At 47.7% G+C, this 16,893-nt stretch overlaps 1 protein-coding gene and 1 long non-coding RNA gene across 3 annotated transcripts; both read right to left on the bottom strand.

Moving 5' to 3' along the window:
- Positions 1-5: 5 nt before the first annotated feature.
- LOC127664412 (tubulin beta-2A chain) lies at positions 6-15,223 on the bottom strand. 2 transcript variants are annotated; one of them, XM_052156374.1, is made up of 4 exons: positions 3,621-3,761; positions 2,273-2,381; positions 1,904-2,014; positions 6-1,260 (listed from the first exon to the last, which is right to left on the bottom strand). In XM_052156374.1, the coding sequence occupies exons 1-4, from the start codon at positions 3,675-3,677 to the stop codon at positions 200-202; spliced, it is 1,338 nt and encodes a 445-aa protein (XP_052012334.1). In that variant the 5' UTR covers positions 3,678-3,761; the 3' UTR covers positions 6-199. The 2 variants fall into 2 exon arrangements, with proteins under 2 accessions (XP_052012334.1, XP_052012335.1); XM_052156375.1 differs by lacking the exons at positions 1,904-2,014; positions 2,273-2,381; positions 3,621-3,761 and adding exons at positions 14,594-14,704; positions 14,983-15,223.
- Positions 4,575-10,986, bottom strand: LOC127664414 (uncharacterized). The gene is made up of 2 exons (XR_007973204.1): positions 10,239-10,986; positions 4,575-6,837 (listed from the first exon to the last, which is right to left on the bottom strand). It is a non-coding gene; the product is annotated as an uncharacterized LOC127664414 (long non-coding RNA).
- Positions 15,224-16,893: the final 1,670 nt, after the last annotated feature.

Genomic DNA, 16,893 nt, shown 5'->3' with positions numbered 1-16,893 from the left:
ATAGATTTTATACACATGCTTTTTTATTCGTATAGATTTCTGAGACAATACTGTAATCTTGTTGAAAGGAGGTTCACACTATTACATCAACAGTGAATTTCTGACAGCGGCAAACTGAGCACCATAATTTACAAATAGAAAGACCATGCTGGAGGACAACAGAGGTTCACTAAGGGCGCACAATGCATCTGAGAAGTTCTTAAGCCTCATCCTCGCCCTCCTCCTCCTCGAACTCGCCCTGCTCATCAGCCGTGGCATCCTGGTACTGCTGGTACTCAGACACCAGGTCATTCATGTTGCTCTCCGCCTCGGTGAACTCCATCTCGTCCATGCCCTCTCCCGTGTACCAGTGCAGGAAAGCCTTGCGCCTGAACATGGCGGTGAACTGCTCCGAGATGCGCTTGAACAGCTCCTGGATGGCAGTGCTGTTGCCAATGAAGGTGGCTGACATCTTGAGGCCACGGGGAGGGATGTCACACACGGCCGTCTTCACGTTGTTGGGGATCCATTCCACGAAGTAACTGCTGTTCTTGTTCTGCACGTTGAGCATCTGCTCATCCACCTCCTTCATGGACATGCGGCCACGGAAAATGGCAGCCACGGTCAGGTAGCGGCCATGGCGAGGGTCGCAGGCAGCCATCATGTTCTTGGAGTCGAACATCTGCTGGGTGAGCTCGGGCACCGTCAGGGCTCGGTACTGCTGGCTGCCCCTGCTGGTCAGAGGTGCAAAGCCTGGCATGAAGAAGTGCAGGCGTGGGAAGGGCACCATGTTCACAGCCAGCTTGCGCAGGTCTGCGTTCAGCTGGCCTGGGAAGCGCAGACAGGTGGTCACTCCACTCATGGTGGCTGACACCAGGTGGTTGAGATCGCCATAGGTGGGTGTGGTCAGCTTCAGGGTGCGGAAGCAGATGTCATACAGAGCCTCATTGTCAATGGAATAGGTTTCATCTGTGTTCTCTACCAGCTGGTGCACGGAGAGGGTGGCATTATAGGGCTCCACCACAGTGTCAGAGACCTTGGGTGAGGGCATGACGCTGAAGGTGTTCATGATGCGGTCTGGGTACTCCTCTCTGATCTTGCTGATGAGCAGGGTCCCCATGCCTGAGCCGGTGCCTCCCCCCAGTGAGTGGGTCAGCTGGAAGCCCTGGAGACAGTCACAGCTTTCTGACTCCTTCCTCACCACATCCAGAACAGAGTCCACCAGCTCTGCACCCTCTGTGTAGTGGCCCTTTGCCCAGTTATTTCCTGCACCACTCTGGCCTGAAAGAGAAAAAGAGAATATTAGACACTTAGGAATCCAGGGTGGTATCCTCAGACTGTAGAGGAAATGGAAAAAGTAGCCTTAGAAAACAATCAGTAGTGTTTTAGATACACTTTCATGGGAAAGAAATATTGTCAGTGTATCAGTGACTTCAAAACCCTGGGGATTATAATAAAATAAGAATCAAGTTGAGGAAGAAGGTACATTTTAACAATACTAGCTTCTAAACTTAAGTACAGAGAACAGTCTGTAAATACCCTTAATTAGGTATAATTAAAAGAGGCAGGGAAGGCAGCTCTAAGCATTTGGGCTACACCTTGGTCACTGAAGTGGTTACCGGGCATCAGCAGTCCTGTGAAATCCCCTGCAGCCTGTGATGCCCTCTTTGAAGGCTTTCATCCTTCCCCCCACCCCAAGGCTGCTCCTCACAGAGCCCTTGCACAGCCTCTACAGGCCCACACTCTCCTCTGAGCTGTCCAGAGTGACCACAGACATGATCTTGTCAGCTGCCTAGGTCAGGCCAGGACTTGTGGTCTGTGGGACACAGGCTCAGCTGGACTCTGCACACAGAACTGTAAAGCCCATGGCTGCTAGGAAGGGAGTGAGTCATCTGGCCAGCTCTCATGGAGCATGACGACATACCAAACACAAAGTTGTCTGGCCTGAAGATCTGGCCGAATGGTCCCGACCTCACCGAGTCCATGGTGCCTGGTTCCAGGTCCACGAGGATGGCCCGAGGTACATATTTGTTGCCTGTGGGGACAAGAGCTGACTTACAACTGGGCTTGGGAAAGGAGATGGATGTAGCAAAAGAATTCATTGCAGAAATCCCAGCATTGAGACAAAGGGGAAAAAGAAAATGGAGACACAAAGCATGCAGAGGTCTTCAGGAATTATGAAGTGATTTTATTTTTTAAATGAGTGTGCAAAAAAGTATTTCCTTGTCTGCATGGTGGTAGGCGGCTTCCTCTGCCACAGTGTGGAAAGCAAAACTGACATCCAAACCCTTACCAGCAGCTTCATTGTAGTACACATTGATTCTCTCCAGTTGCAAGTCACTGTCGCCATGGTAACTGCCAGTGGGGTCGATGCCATGCTCATCGCTTATCACCTCCCAAAACTGAAATGAAGACAATCACATCATGCTTAGAATCTCTGTCACCCAGAAAGGTCTTGGTCAGACAGCAGGCAAGAGCCTAGTGAGCTGCTGGCCTCCATGTATTCGGGCGGCAGCAGCTGCTGCAGAGGGTCTTGGGAATGCGCAGTGCATCGGCCATATTATGGCCACAGATGCAGGGCTGGGAGGAGCCTGGAGAAGGAAGTGGGCACAGCGGATCTCCCAGAACTGCAGAGGCAGCTGCTTTCTATCACTCCAGGCAAGGCTGAATGTTAGCTGCTTTCTATCACTCCAGCCAAGCTGATGGATGGGAAAGGCAGAAGGGAAGATCTGGTGCCCCGCCCCCTGTGCCTCCAGGGATCAATGGCTGCTGGCACAGAGTCCCTGAACAGCTTTCAACAGCCCAGTTTTACACCACTGACCTACATATTGGCTTAGGGTATTGACCCTGGCTAGGAATGTTCCCGGATGGGCAGTACAATCCTGAGAGGGCGTCTGGCAGCCCCGGAAAAAGCTGGCCATCCTCAGGATGCAGACTCCATTGTGACTTGGCAGCAGGAAAGGGAGTGGGGAGGTTGGGTGGGCAATATGGCGGTATTGAAAGAGACCACGTCCTTGTACAGGCACCCGCCCACACCCATGTCAAATGCCCGCTGCTGTCTCCCCGCTGCCGTCGGGTCTCACTGTCCCCATTCCGAGCAGTATCACATAGAAGAAAGACGACCATAGCGTTTTATGTCACATCTAGACAGAGCCCTTGTAAGAAAATTTGTCTAACACCCTCTCTGCTGGCCCAAAGACACGCCTCTGTAACATCTGTCAACCCAATGACACTGCATTTTTTCATTAAATGACAGACAAAATATATATATATACAAATTACAATTGACATGAGATTTTTCAATACATGTAGCGACCCCCCTCAACCCAAATTTCAGACTCGGAAAAAAAAAACAGAGGAATGTCAGCTGCACCCCGCAGAAGGGCTGTGTCACAAAGCAATGTAATGGACCTTGATTTAAGACACCCTGTCGCACCCATCGTGGCAGGTTGGTCCGGCTTTCAGGACCCGCATTCAGGACCCGCCCCGCCCAGTACCCAGCGGCGGAATGCGACATCAGCCGGGGCTCCTCTGGATCCCCTAGGCTCGACTTGCCTCCCTCCCCCCGACCCTCCCCCCAACCTTGGGACCCCGGCCCGAGGGGGAGACCTCATGCCTGTCCTCCCTAGGGGTGCGCCCACCTTAGCGCCGATCTGGTTGCCGCACTGGCCCGCCTGGATGTGCACGATCTCGCGCATGGTGCTGGCTGTAGAAGGGGTGGTGGCTCTTGCCCTCGGAGCAGTGCGTGGAAAGAGGGCTAAGGAGAGCAAAAGACCGGTCACCCTTCCCCAGCTCCGCCTTTTATACCCGGGGACCGCCCTGCCCCGCTGACGTCATGGGGGCAGAGCCCAGGGGCGGCGCGGCGGGGACTGCGGCACCGCGAGAGGGAGCCGGGGCGCGGTGTGAGGTGCGCCTGTATCCAGCCTCCCAGGGTTACTATGCCCCTCGACCGGTCCTGCTAGCTTCCCCTCAGAGACCACCTGAGTTGTTTGTCTACTGTCGAGACCTTTAGGTTGCACTCTGGCTCCGCTCCCACCCTGCTCACTTCCCACCACTCCGGGGACTAGAGATCCGGCTCCTGCCTTGCCAGTAGCAGAACAGGTGTGGTCGCTCTTGAATATGGAGCCCAGAACTGAAAATGCATCTCCACTACATGTCCTTTCTGAAAACGGGTGTCTGCATCCTGGGCAGTGGCTTGAAATGCAGTCTGGTTCTCTTCCAAGTCTGGGTGGTTAATTGGGGGCGTGTTGAAAGCCAGGCGCGGTACCGCTTGGGAGGAGGAGGGGAGGGTCGAGAGAGGGTCTGGACTGCTTCAAGGGCGACAAGTGTGTGCTCTACAGGTCGATTGCTACGGATGGGGATGAAAAGAGTGTCTGTCATTTGTCTGCTCTGAACTCTTGGGTCCTGAAAGCCTCTTAAAAGTCAAAATTTCTGCTCTCAGGCATGAGGCAAAGGCACGTGTTGGAGCAAGAAAGCGAGGGAGGGAAGCCGAGTAAGCTAATACAGTGCTGAGTTGAGATATTGCTGCCAGAGAGACACAATAGGTTTCCTGGGTTGGGTAAGTTAGCCAAAAAAAACCCCACTGGTCACAATGATCATATTTTGGATACAATGTATTTTATATATATATATTAATGACTCTTAAAAATGTAATAACCAGGAAAATATAAAGATACTGTGGCAGCCCACATTCAGGGCTTGCATTTCATCCTCTCTGCTAGTGCTGTCCTACAGTAGACATCAACACTACCCTGATTGCTCTCCTCAGAAAAGCAAGGTTTAAAACCTGACCAGCGACAAAAAGAGGAAGCCAAAGAACCTGACGTTTTCCTATTAGCAGAAACCCCACGCTTGGCACTAGGACTGGGCCACCAGGCGTTACTCTTTGTTGGTCTGGCACTGTGGAGACAGGAGCTTCCACCTAGCCCTCTTGGGAGCCAGTTTCTTCAAACGTTGACATAATTATGGGTGCCTTGGAGCTGGCTTTGTGAACAGGAAATGAGAAGGCATATATGAACGCAGGTTGAGTTTATGGAGTGAAAATACCTCCATAAAGTCCAAGGTGATGCTGTTGTAAATGTGGATCTTGTTTGGCGTATTAATACTGGGTCGTTGGCTGAGGTAGGAGCCACAAGCTGGTCACTCATGATTAACCCCTGGTGAAGTTACATCATCACGGACTCTGCTTCAGGGAACCAGACCTCCAGGATCCTCCATCCTAGCAGGCAGGCTGTGCTCGCACCTCCTCAGCTGGGGATGGATGTCCTAAATGCTCTTCTTTCTCCCACCCGTCCCCAAGCTGTTGGGTCCCCACTGACAGCTTGTCCAACTGATGTTCTTCACAGGGACAAGGCTTGGCCTCCAGCTTCTCCCCACTCTGCCTCCAGCTCTAGATCTTGATGCTTTATGATTAGCTAGAACCTTCCAGAACCTCTGCAGAAATGGCTTTGGAGAATGTCACTGATTGTGGTGGCATTTTACAAAGGTTTCCTGAGACAGTTGCCTACTGGCCTTTGTTGGTTCATTCATAATGGAAGTTCAAGGCCAAGAGGTAGAGAGGAAGAGAAGATGGGTGTAGAGAGCCTTATTGAGGGGCCATGCCATGGCAGGAACTTGACATCGACCAATGTGAAGTTCCTCTCCCAGCCTTTGAGCGGGAACTCCTGTGTTAGCCATAATCCCCTCCACCTAGGGTGGAGTGCTCAGACCAAGGTGAGCCTATTGTTCTTCAAGGACCTGCAGTTTCCTAAGAAACACTATCCACCTGGGAGCAACTGAACTGGTTCTGCTGAGAAGCTTCCAGCCTTTTGGGGAAGGATTTTCCCCTGCCTATATATTGGGAGTTCTTCACTAAACTCTGAGACCTTGAATAGCAGGTGTCATCTTGGTCTCCGTCTCTTTTTGCCGCCTTCCCATACATCCCCAGCTTCCCTTCCAGGTAACCCGTTCAATGTAACTGTGGGCAGCTATACCTGGGGATGTGAGGTTCCCTAGCAGGTAGAGTAGTGGTGCTTCTCTACCATTTCCTAACTGGATCTTCCAGCAGCCCAGCTCACCTTTGAGCCTACCTTACCAGATGGAAATACTGCGCTGAAGGACAAGGAGCACTCCTATGCTCTGGACACTGAGTGTCCCTGAAGTGAACAGTGATTATGTTGCTCAGGGCAGACACTGGCTCCTGACGGCCATCTGCTTTGGGCTTGGTCTTGAGTCAGCCTGCTTCTGCCAATGGGCATCCAGCCTTGATGTCTATTAGTGTATAGCCAGACAATGCCTGCCCTGCCCAAAGTGACTCATCTGAGGGCCGTGCCTGCTTTCCTCTCTCTCCAGTATGAATATCCAAACTCCATGATACTATCACAAGCAAGGCTGCTTTGTGGTGCTCCGGTGAATGACAGGAGGAGACGAGCCAAGTTACACCCCCTATCCCTGCTCTAGAACAGGTCTCTGAAATGTTTTGTGGGAGAAAAATTAGCCCCTCCCTCTTTTTGTCTGTTTTTCTTGTCTAAAAGGAACAGTTCTGCTGGCTATAGGACAGGTGATGGATGGCAAAGAACAATAGTGTCCTCCAACCATAGGCCATTTCCTGCTTTAGAACCACTGTTACCAACAGCATCTGTGCCCTGAAGGCAACATTTAGTCTAGAGAGCAGATGGCTGTGCATGGACTGGGGTCACTCACTTTGCCTCGTTCCTCACTCTGCCTTCACCAGGCTCCACCAGGAAGAGTCCTGGTGACAAAGCTTTGGTGAACCGTGTTCTGTGGACCCATCACATGTTAGTTGCAGCCATGATGGATGTTCCTTCTACACGTGACAGACATTCTTGAGATGGATTGGTCAGTCCAATTACAAGGGTCCTAAAATTTTGAAAACAGTAGTTTCAGCATTAACTCCACCAAATGTACTCATTTTACATCTGATAGCAATAAAGTGTGTAGTGATAGTTTGCAAGCACCTCCAAGGATGTGTCAGGTCCTTTTCACACGTGCCAATCACCACTTGGAGATGGAGGAGGCACCTCCAGGCCTCTTGAATTCATACCCCATGAGTACATGTGTGTTATGTACGTATGTCTTGGTTATTAAATTTAAAAATTTAGAGCTGGCATGATGGCTCAGCAAGTAAAGATGTTTACCACACAAAGCCGGCCTATGAGTAGAGTTCATTCCCTGGATCCTCCATAAAGGTGGATGGAGAGAACTGACTTCACAAAATGTTCTCCTTTGATTTCCACATGCACGTGAGTGCACTTGGGCACATGTGTATATACACACACACACAAAACACTTTTATTTTAAAATTTAGAAAGTATGAAGAGGCCTCATGGACCCATTCATCTCTAGATGTAGGTGTTACACTATGGATAGTTGATGGTAACATCTTCCTTTTCCTCCACTCGGTCAGACTAGTTTTCCTTTTAGACATAATTTTAACATTCTTGCCTTTGTAATTAAGAACAAATACTAGGCGCTGGAGGGATGGCTCAGCAGTTAAGAGCACTGACTTCTCTTCCAGAGGTCCTGAGTTGAATTCCCAGCTCACAACCATCTGGAGTGGGATCTGATGCCCTCTTCCGGAGTGTCTGAAGACAGCCAGAGTGTACTTATATACATAAAAATAAATAATTTTTTTAAGGACAAATACTATCTTCTTATTCCTTGGTTTAAGCACAATGTCAAAAGTCTCAGACATATGCAATCCCCACCCTCTGCTGCTGTCATTCTCTCCATCACCTGGACCTTACCACATCCTCTGAATGGATCATTCCTTATAACCAAGACCTGTGTGAGGGAAAGAATACCCTAAACACACAACATTCCCTGACTGGTAAGTGCATAGGTCACAGAGGCTGAGTATGTGCACATCCCAAACACCGATCTCTTCTTACCCACTTCCTCCTCTGTGAAGTGGGTATGGCATTACCACCCCTCTGCATATGTGCATTCACCTAACCCACATTTTAGAGTTAAAAGTATGTGCAATAAACGCTTCTGACTGTTGTCGTTGTCTTAACAGTACAATATAACAGCATGGTGTCCATACGGTGAGGCATTGTTAGAAACCTAGAAATAATGTGCCGTCCATAGGAGGCTCTGCATAGGCTATGCAGATTCTATACCATTTTATATAAGAAACTTGATACATCTAAGGAGCTGGGCTATTTCCGTGAAAACCGAGGGACAACTGTACCTCCCTGGGGCCATTACAAAGACTTAATGGACTAATGTATGACAACACTTCCACCACCACCTGCCACATAACAATGTTAGTTACATAAATCTGAGCTATTACAGCTGGCATGATCACATCCTATACCCCCTTCTTTCCCCCTCTCTCTTTTTCTCTCTCTCTCCCCCTCTCTTTCTCTCTCTCTCTCCCCCTTCTCTCTCCCTTCCTCTCAGAGAGCTTGTATTTCTTATTATTCTTGTCACAGTGTCACAATATCTGATCAAACAAGATTGGGAGGGTTTATTTGGGCTTCTGGTTATCAAAGGTTCAATGCGAGTTCGCTGTCTCATATGCTCTTTTATAAATCACAATCACCTCATGTTCTGTGCCATGGTTTATATTTTCCATAGCCCCCAAATGCCCATGTGTTAAAGGCTTACTTCCTAACTTCTGATCCTATAAGGGGCGGTGGAACCTTTAAGAGGTGAGCTTTAGTAGAAGGAAGTTAAGTCACTGAGAGAGTGCCCTAGAGGTGGGGGGATACTGGGACTCTAGTTGCACCTCCTCTTTCCTCTTTCTCTTTCCATTCATAGCCTCCATTGACCTAATGCCTTCCTTCACCATCACCCTAGTGTATGCGTCCAGCACAGGCCCACAAAACAATGAACCAACCAATCATGAGCCAAGCCGCTGAAACTTTGAGCCAAGTAGAGCTTCCCTCCTTACAATGTGTTTTGTTCATCTAGGATATTTTGTCCCAGTGACAGAAAGCTGCTGGATACTTTCTATATGATTCTCTAGTTCAATAGTTCTCAACATGCAGGTCACAATCTCTTTTGGGGTTGAATGACCATTCCACAGGGTTGAATATCAGATATCCTGCATATCAGATATTTATTTTATGATTCATAACAGTAGCAAAATTACAGTTATGAAGGAACAACAAAATAAATCTTATGGTTGGGGTTACCATAACCTGAGGACCTGTATTAAAGGGTTGCAGCATTAGGCAGATTGAGAACCACTGGTCTAATTAACTGAACCCTTTCCATCCTCTGCTCCCCATGCTGCTGTGTGTATATCCTCTTCCTACTAACTATGATGGTTTGTATATGCCTGGCCCAGAGAGTGGCATGATTAGAAAGTGTGGGCCATGTTGGAGTAGGTGTGTCACTGTGGGTGTGGGCTTTAAGATCCTCATCCTAGCTGTCTGGAAGTCAATATTCTGCTAGCAGCCTTCAGATGAAGATGTAGAAGTCTCAGCTCCTCCTCCACCATGCCTGCCTGGATGCTGCCATGTTCCTGCCTTGATGATAATGGACTGAACCTCTGAACCTATAAGCCGGCCCCAATTAAATGTTGTCCTTATAAGAGTTGTCTTGGTCATGGTGTCTGTTCACAGCAGTAAAACCCTAAGACACCATCCATACTCTTGGTACATGAGAAGAACCAGTGGCCTATAGTTATGACAAAACAGTGGCACTCATAAGAAGCAAGCTGAGTCATTTTTTGAACATTCCTCCTTACACAAGTCCCTTGGTCTGTAGGTCCCCCAGGGAACCCTTGCAGCACACAGTGCAGTAGACTGACCAGCTTTTTGAGGTACCCAGAACCCAGGAGACCTTGTTCCCATTGCTTTGAAGCTTTGTTTCCCTCATTACCTATTCACAGAACCCTGGCTTTCACATCTTACCAAGATCTATTTGCCAAGGAATTTGGGTGGAGCTGAGTGGGCCACCCTCCACCCAGCCAAGCTCGTGTAGAAAGAACACTATTCCGTTCTTCCAGAGCCTTCCAGAGCCCAAGATATGTTCATTTTCGCTTTCAAAGCAAATAACAATTTGGGAAGGTTGGCATCAACATTTTCTTCTCTTCTGAAGGGAAGGAAGCCAGTTATTTGAACAGAGCCTAATTTGCCGTTGCTGAAATCATGCAGGGGAGAGTTTTGCAGCAAATATTTGCAAGCATGAAGAAGAGAGCCTGGCTCAGAAATGGCTGCCCTGTGCGCTCTTCCATGTGGCCCTTTTCCAGCCACACTGCTGTAATTCAGCCTCTGACTCAGAACCAGTCCCTCCCGCCCTGTTCCTACCGTGGTCTGTGCTGCTTTTGTAAGAGTAGTCTGCACAGGAAGCTGAATCCAAGGAACATCCAAGGAAAGTGCTTTCAAAACACCAAGGGATCTCCTTTAGCTAAAAGGGAATGTTGAAATAAATTTTTCAACAGTGTTTATGGGGCCAAGAGCACTTCAGATGTTAAAAAAAAAAAAAAAAAGTCTGTCCAGAGGAGGTCTCCCTGACTGTGAAGCTGGGATCTTCAGAGAGACCTCAAATCATTCCTGGTTCTTATGGTCTCTTTTTATCACAGAGATGCATGACTAATTGGGGGGGGGGGCTCCTTTGCATCTGTCACTATAGATGCCTCACTGCCAGGTGTATAACACAGTCCTGAGCACTATCTTAATATGTCAGTTGTAAAATGGGTTTTAAAGCATTTGCTCTATAGTTAACCCCTATGTCTACATTGACCACATTCATGAAATCAGATGGTCATGGATGAAATATATCCAAAATTAAAAGAAAAATGTGTCTTTACTGAGCATGTACAAAAAGTTTTCTTGCTGTGCTGAACAACTATTTGCATAGCTTTGACATTGTGTCAGGGTTTATCAGTAATCTAGAGATAATAGACAGTAAACAGGAGGAAGTGTATAGGTTATATGTAAGTATTTGGCCATATTATTGGCATCCACAGGGATCTTTGGACCAATTCCCTTAGATATCAAGAAATAATAGTGCTGTTTAGCCCCAAACATTGCTACTAATATAATTCAACCAATACTTTGTAGCTTATATATATATATATATATATATATATATATATATATATATAAATGAACCTATGTGAACTCTAAAGTTTATTAGCCAGGTCAACCTTGCCATTTATCAAAACAAGCATGGTGCTTACTAATGAATGAGCTAAATTATTTACCCTGTGATAAGCCTTATCTGGTTTATTTGGGTTCAAAGACCGTGCAGTTTCTAATCTACTTCAGTCCATGTGCATTAGGCAGATTCTAAGATGACCCCCCTCCAGTTGTTCAAATGCTAATCTAGGTACTGCTGAGATGGGTTTTAGAGGCAGTTTGGTTTCACATCAGTGGACTGTAAGGATTCCTGGGTAGGCCATCTCTAATGGCCCCTAAAACAAGACTGTTTGTAGATGGTGACAGAAGAGCAGCTCAGTTTGGACTATCAGGCTCAGGATGCTTTCCTCTTGGCTTTAAAGGAGGAGCTACTATGTCATGAGGAATGGCCAGGCAGCTTCCAGATATAGAGAGCAGCCTTTGGTCAACAGTCACAGAGACAAGAAGGCCCTCAGATGAAGTGTGTAAAATGAGCCTCGGCTTGAGATAGTGGTGTAGAATGGGGCGGTTGCTTGTGTGTGTGTTCGTAAGGGAAGGACTCTTCTTCACCGCTGAGTTTCTGCTCCCTGGAGACTGTACATCGACTATGTCACTTTCAGCCACTCACGACTTATTACATAGGAATAGAGAACTAGCACTGTTTTCCTTCAGTGCCCATGGGAAAGTATTACATAAACCTGTAGATATGTATCCTTTCTAGAAAGCAGTTCATATAAGCCTAAACCTTCCACACTCCATTGTGTACTTTAAACCATCTCTAGAAGAGGCACAGTACCTAAGCAGTGTAAATGTCATGTAAATAGCCGTTCATACTGTAATGCTTACAAAAAGTGACAAGAAAAATGTCTGTGCATGCTCCCTACAGATACAACTTTTCATCCAAATAGTTTCTACAGGGGACCTATGGTTATAGAGTTATATAGCTTCACTCTGTCCTACAGAATGGGAGACTTGACAGGACATGTCAAGAATGGTCTAGAGCCTAGGATGCACAAGAAGGATCATGGAGGTGGAACCAAGGAAGATAAGGACGCTGAAAGCCTACACTAGAGAGCAGACGATGGCTTTGGCCAGAAAAGGGCTCAACCCAGGGAATGTGAAAGAGAGCCCAGAGAGCCCCACGTGAGCCCACATGAGAAGTAGACAACCTGGCTGTCCTGGAACTCACTCTGTAGACCAGGCTGACCTTGAACTCAGAAATCAGCCTGCTTCTGCCTCCCAAGTGCTGGGATTAAAGGCGTGCGCCACCACTGCCCAGCTTGGGCTTTTTTTGTTGTTGTTGTTCTAACCTGTCACTGCATGGGAATTCTTCCAAAGAAACTCAGCTAGCTGGATAAATGAGCTCTGTGGCCACTGGGCTGGTTAAAGTTGTCATCTTGTTCTAGAATGATAAGGGCCAAAGGAACCAGTCAGCAGGTCTAACTGCATTGCTATAAAAACACTAGTTAAACAATCCCTTTGGGGACTGGAGAGAGGGCTCAATGGTTAAGAGCACCGACTGCTCTCGCAAAGGTTATGAGTTCAAATCCCAGCAACCACATGATGGCTCGCAACCATCCGAATTGAGAGCTGATGACCTCTTCTGGGGTGTCTGAAAGCTACAGCAAATGAGTGGGGCCAATAACTAAATCTTTAAAAAGAAAAGAAAAAGACAAAGTTGGTTTTAGTTCATAGTAAAGGGAACAGATTCATGATCAGAAAAAAAAAGTCCCTTTGGATCTGTGGATGGGTGTAACGCCGTAGGTCACACCTATTCTCCATGTGTACTTCCAGACTCTGGTGCCCCTGGCCTAAATATTTCAGCCCCTTCCAGAGCCCTCATGAAGCAGGGCTTTGAATCCCTTCTACTCCACGGAGGCTCTGGACTCGGAACATCCCAGGTTCTGTTAGGACTCCTTGGATGGCCCCTATTTGAAGGGTTGTCATTGGACAGCTCTGACCACATCAGTTACAAGATAGCCCTCTTATGCCAGGGCCTCAGCAAAAGCTGTGCTGGTGTCTAAACTGCCTCGCCCACTTATTTTACTGTTAGAATCAGCATCACAGTTAGAGCAAGGCCTCTGGTGGGGAGCGAGCGTCAGCTTTTCCAGGTGGAGAATGGCTGACTACACTGCTGGTCAAAGGTGCAGGAAGGGCACCACATCCACAGCCATTTGCTGAGATCTGCATTCAGCTGGTCTGAGGAGGGCAGGCGGTCACCCCACTTCTGGTGACTGACACCAGGTAGGTGAGGTCATCATATATGGGTGTGGTCAGCTTCAGGGTGCAGAAGCAGACAGATATCATACAGGGCCTCATTGATGCAGTTAAGTTTCACCAGTGTTCTCCGCCAGCTGGTGCCCAGAAAGGGTGGCAGGCATTACAGGGTTTGACATTGATGGCTGACAATGTAGGAGTGTATGATGCCTAAGTTGATGCCACCATCAATGCCCTCTGTGTAGTGCCCTTTAGTCAAGGTATTTCTGTGCTGCTCCAGCCTGTCAGAAGAAAGAGAAGACAAAAGACACACATAGGAATCCCAGCTTGTGCCACTCAGATTATGAAGGGGAAGGTGGGACTATTCTTGGGATACCTTGGATAATCGTTAAGGTTTAGTTTTCTTTCCAAAGGTAAAATTTCCACAGCTTAATGACCGTGAAAAAGGCCAAGATCCAGAGTGTTGGGGGAAATGTTGATTGCAGTTACTAAGCTACAGCCACGGAAAGTAAAAGCCCTGCTGTGCCGTTGCTATAGAAACAACAATGTTCTGTACATGACAGGAAGCTGAGAAAAGATTCTGATATTTTATCACATGGAAATGTTTAAGATGAAAATGCTTAGACCAGTTTTAAGTATCACACAATGTGTACTTATGTCGGGTACGGTGTGGTACCTCATTACTGTCTTCAACTGTTCTGGGTTTTAGATATTAGTTTAAAAATTAAAATCACCTTTGCAGGACTCAGGGGAGGGGGAAAAGCCTAGACTCAACCCAAGGAGCTGAATGTGGTGGCACATGCCACATAAGGCTGGCACATCGAGGCAAGAGTGTCATCCTGGTGTATATGAGACTGTCTGAAACAAAGAATCAACTTGAGAGAAAGCAGCTGCTTAGGGAAATAATCACAGAGAGCACTCTGTAAATACCCTTAATTAGGTATAATTAAAAGAGGCATGGAAGGCAGCTCTAAGCATTTGGGCTACACCTTGGTCACTGAAGTGGTTACCCGGCATCAGCAGTCCTGTGAAATCCCCCGCAGCCTGTGATGCCCTCTTTGAAGGCTTTCATCCTTTCCCCCCCTTCCCCCCCAAGGCTGCTTGCTCCTCACAGAGCCCTTGCACAGCCTCTACAGGCCCACACTCTCCTCTGAGCTGTCCAGAGTGACCACAGACATGATCTCGTCAGCTGCCTAGGTCAGGCCAGGACTTGTGGTCTGTGGGACACAGGCTCAGTTGGACGCTGCACACAGAACTGTAAAGCCCATGGCTGCTAGGAAGGGAGTGAGTCATCTGGCCAGCTCTCATGGAGCATGACGACATACCAAACACAAAGTTGTCTGGCCTGAAGATCTGGCCGAATGGTCCCGACCTCACCGAGTCCATGGTGCCTGGCTCCAGGTCCACGAGGATGGCCCGAGGTACATATTTGTTGCCTGTGGGGACAAGAGCTGACTTACAACTGGGCTTGGGAAAGGAGATGGATGTAGCAAAAGAATTCATTGCAGAAATCCCAGCATTGAGACAAAGGGGAAAAAGAAAATGGAAACACAAAGCATACAGAGGTCTTCAGGAAGTACAAAGTGCTTTTTCTTGTTGCTGTTGCAACTGGCAATTTAAATGAGTGTGCAAAAAAGCATTTCCTTGTCTGCATGGTGGTAGGCGGCTTCCTCTGCCACAGTGTGGAAAGCAAGACTGACATCCAAACCCTTACCAGCAGCATCATTGTAGTACACATTCTCTCCAGCTGCAAGTCACTGTCGCCATGGTAACCGCCAGTGGGGTCGATGCCATGCTCATCGCTTATCACCTCCCAAAACTGAAATGAAGACAATCACATCATGCTTAGAATCTCTCTGTCACCCAGAAAGGTCTTGGTCAGACAGCAGGCAAGAGCCTAGCGAGCTGCTCGCCTCCATGTATTCGGGCGGCAGCAGCTGCTGCAGAGGGTCTTGGGAATGCGCAGTGCATCGGCCATATTATGGCCACAGATGCAGGGCTGGGAGGAGCCTGGAGAAGGAAGTGGGCACAGCGGATCTCCCAGAACTGCAGAGGCAGCTGCTTTCTTTCACTGCAGGCTAGGGTAAATTTCTGTCACTCGGGATTAAAGGCCCCTAACACAGACCCAAAACCTCACTGAGCTACACAGGTTTCTATCTGTCATACATTCTGGCCTCTGGTCCCACTCGTGGAAGAATAGGTGAGTTTGGAGAGAAGGAGCCTCAGAAGGAACAGTGGATCTGAGAAGGAAGCTGGCTATTATCAGGATGCAGCTTCTATTGTGAACTGAACAGGAAAAGAGTTGGGGGAGACATTTTTCTAGCATGCTCACCCACATTCATACTATGCCGCTTGTCATTTCATAAGCAGAAATAACACTATCATGTATATTATGTCATCACACTGAGACGGGGCACATGGGAACAGAATTTATTTAAGCCCCTCATGACATGATGCTACCAGACATCAAACCCAGATCTACATTTAAAGTCCATTGCAACCCAGAAGTTCTCTAGGCTCAGTAATCTATAAGCATCCAGAATCAAACGGCTGTGGAAGTTTCTTTACTGTAAATGATTTGCAGAAATTATGGGTATTTGGGGAGCCGGGTGTCAAACTGACGGGGAGAAGGATGTAGCAAAATCAGGTCACTTACACAGGGAACCAAGGTCTTTCCAGTCAGCAGATTCTGTATTGGAGCTGTTCAGGCAGATAGAATACACCTGAGTGCCTGGAAGCACAGAATTCAAAGGCTGAGAAACCTGGTAAAGGTGTGGTGGATTGAAGCCAGGGGTAAGAAGCAGGTAAAAGTGCAAGCAGTAGCTTCTCTTCATCCTTTCACAACCCCACCCCCAGTCTATTATTAAATAAGACTAGCAATGGAATGAAATTCATCATGAAGTTGAGTTTGACCATTTCCAGTTCTGTCTGCTTTGTGCTTGTGATTTAAGCTGTGAACTCTCGGCTTTCTGCTCAGTTTGCCATGCCTGTCTGTGGTGGCCATACCTTCCAGCAAACGATAGTGATGGACTTTTATTCCTCTGGAACTACAAACCCAGAGATATTCTTCCTTCTATAAGTTGCCTTGGTCATGGTGTTTTATCACAGCAACATAAGTTATTAAAGTAGCCGAGTTAGATCTTGCCATTCAGATAAGCTCCCCATTTGAGAAAGGGGAATAGAAGGTATTTTCTCATCCTATCAAGTAAGTAGGTTAAAAACCTGCTTCCAATGCCATTCAAGGGGCCGGAGGTCCATCCCAAGCAGTCAATAGAACTTTACAGTCTCATTATCATGGTTTTAGCTTTAGAATCATGAAGGATAAAACACTAAAGAGATTATGGAATCTTCCTCTGTGGTTTCAAAGAGTCACAGGGGCCTGGCAACATGTGGCAGGGGTGTCCCTGTGTAAAGACCCTGTGAGAATAGGAGATTCTGGGGGGGAGGGGGCATTTTGTGAAGCTGTGGAGATGTAGCCTGTGCTACGTTAGAGACCCCAAGCTGCTGTTGATGCTAGAGGCATGAGATATTTGCCAAGGAGAGCTGCACACAAGGAATGGGACCAGAGCAAGAAAAAGATGCATATTATAAGCAGAAAGGCTAGAAGGTAGAGCCTTATGCCAAA

Source organism: Apodemus sylvaticus, chromosome 14 (genome assembly GCF_947179515.1).
Source record: "Apodemus sylvaticus chromosome 14, mApoSyl1.1, whole genome shotgun sequence".
In the NCBI taxonomy this organism is placed as follows: domain Eukaryota; kingdom Metazoa; phylum Chordata; class Mammalia; order Rodentia; family Muridae; genus Apodemus; species Apodemus sylvaticus.
The sequence above is the reverse complement of the archived record's forward strand: the minus strand, read 5'-3'. Positions and strand labels throughout refer to the sequence as shown.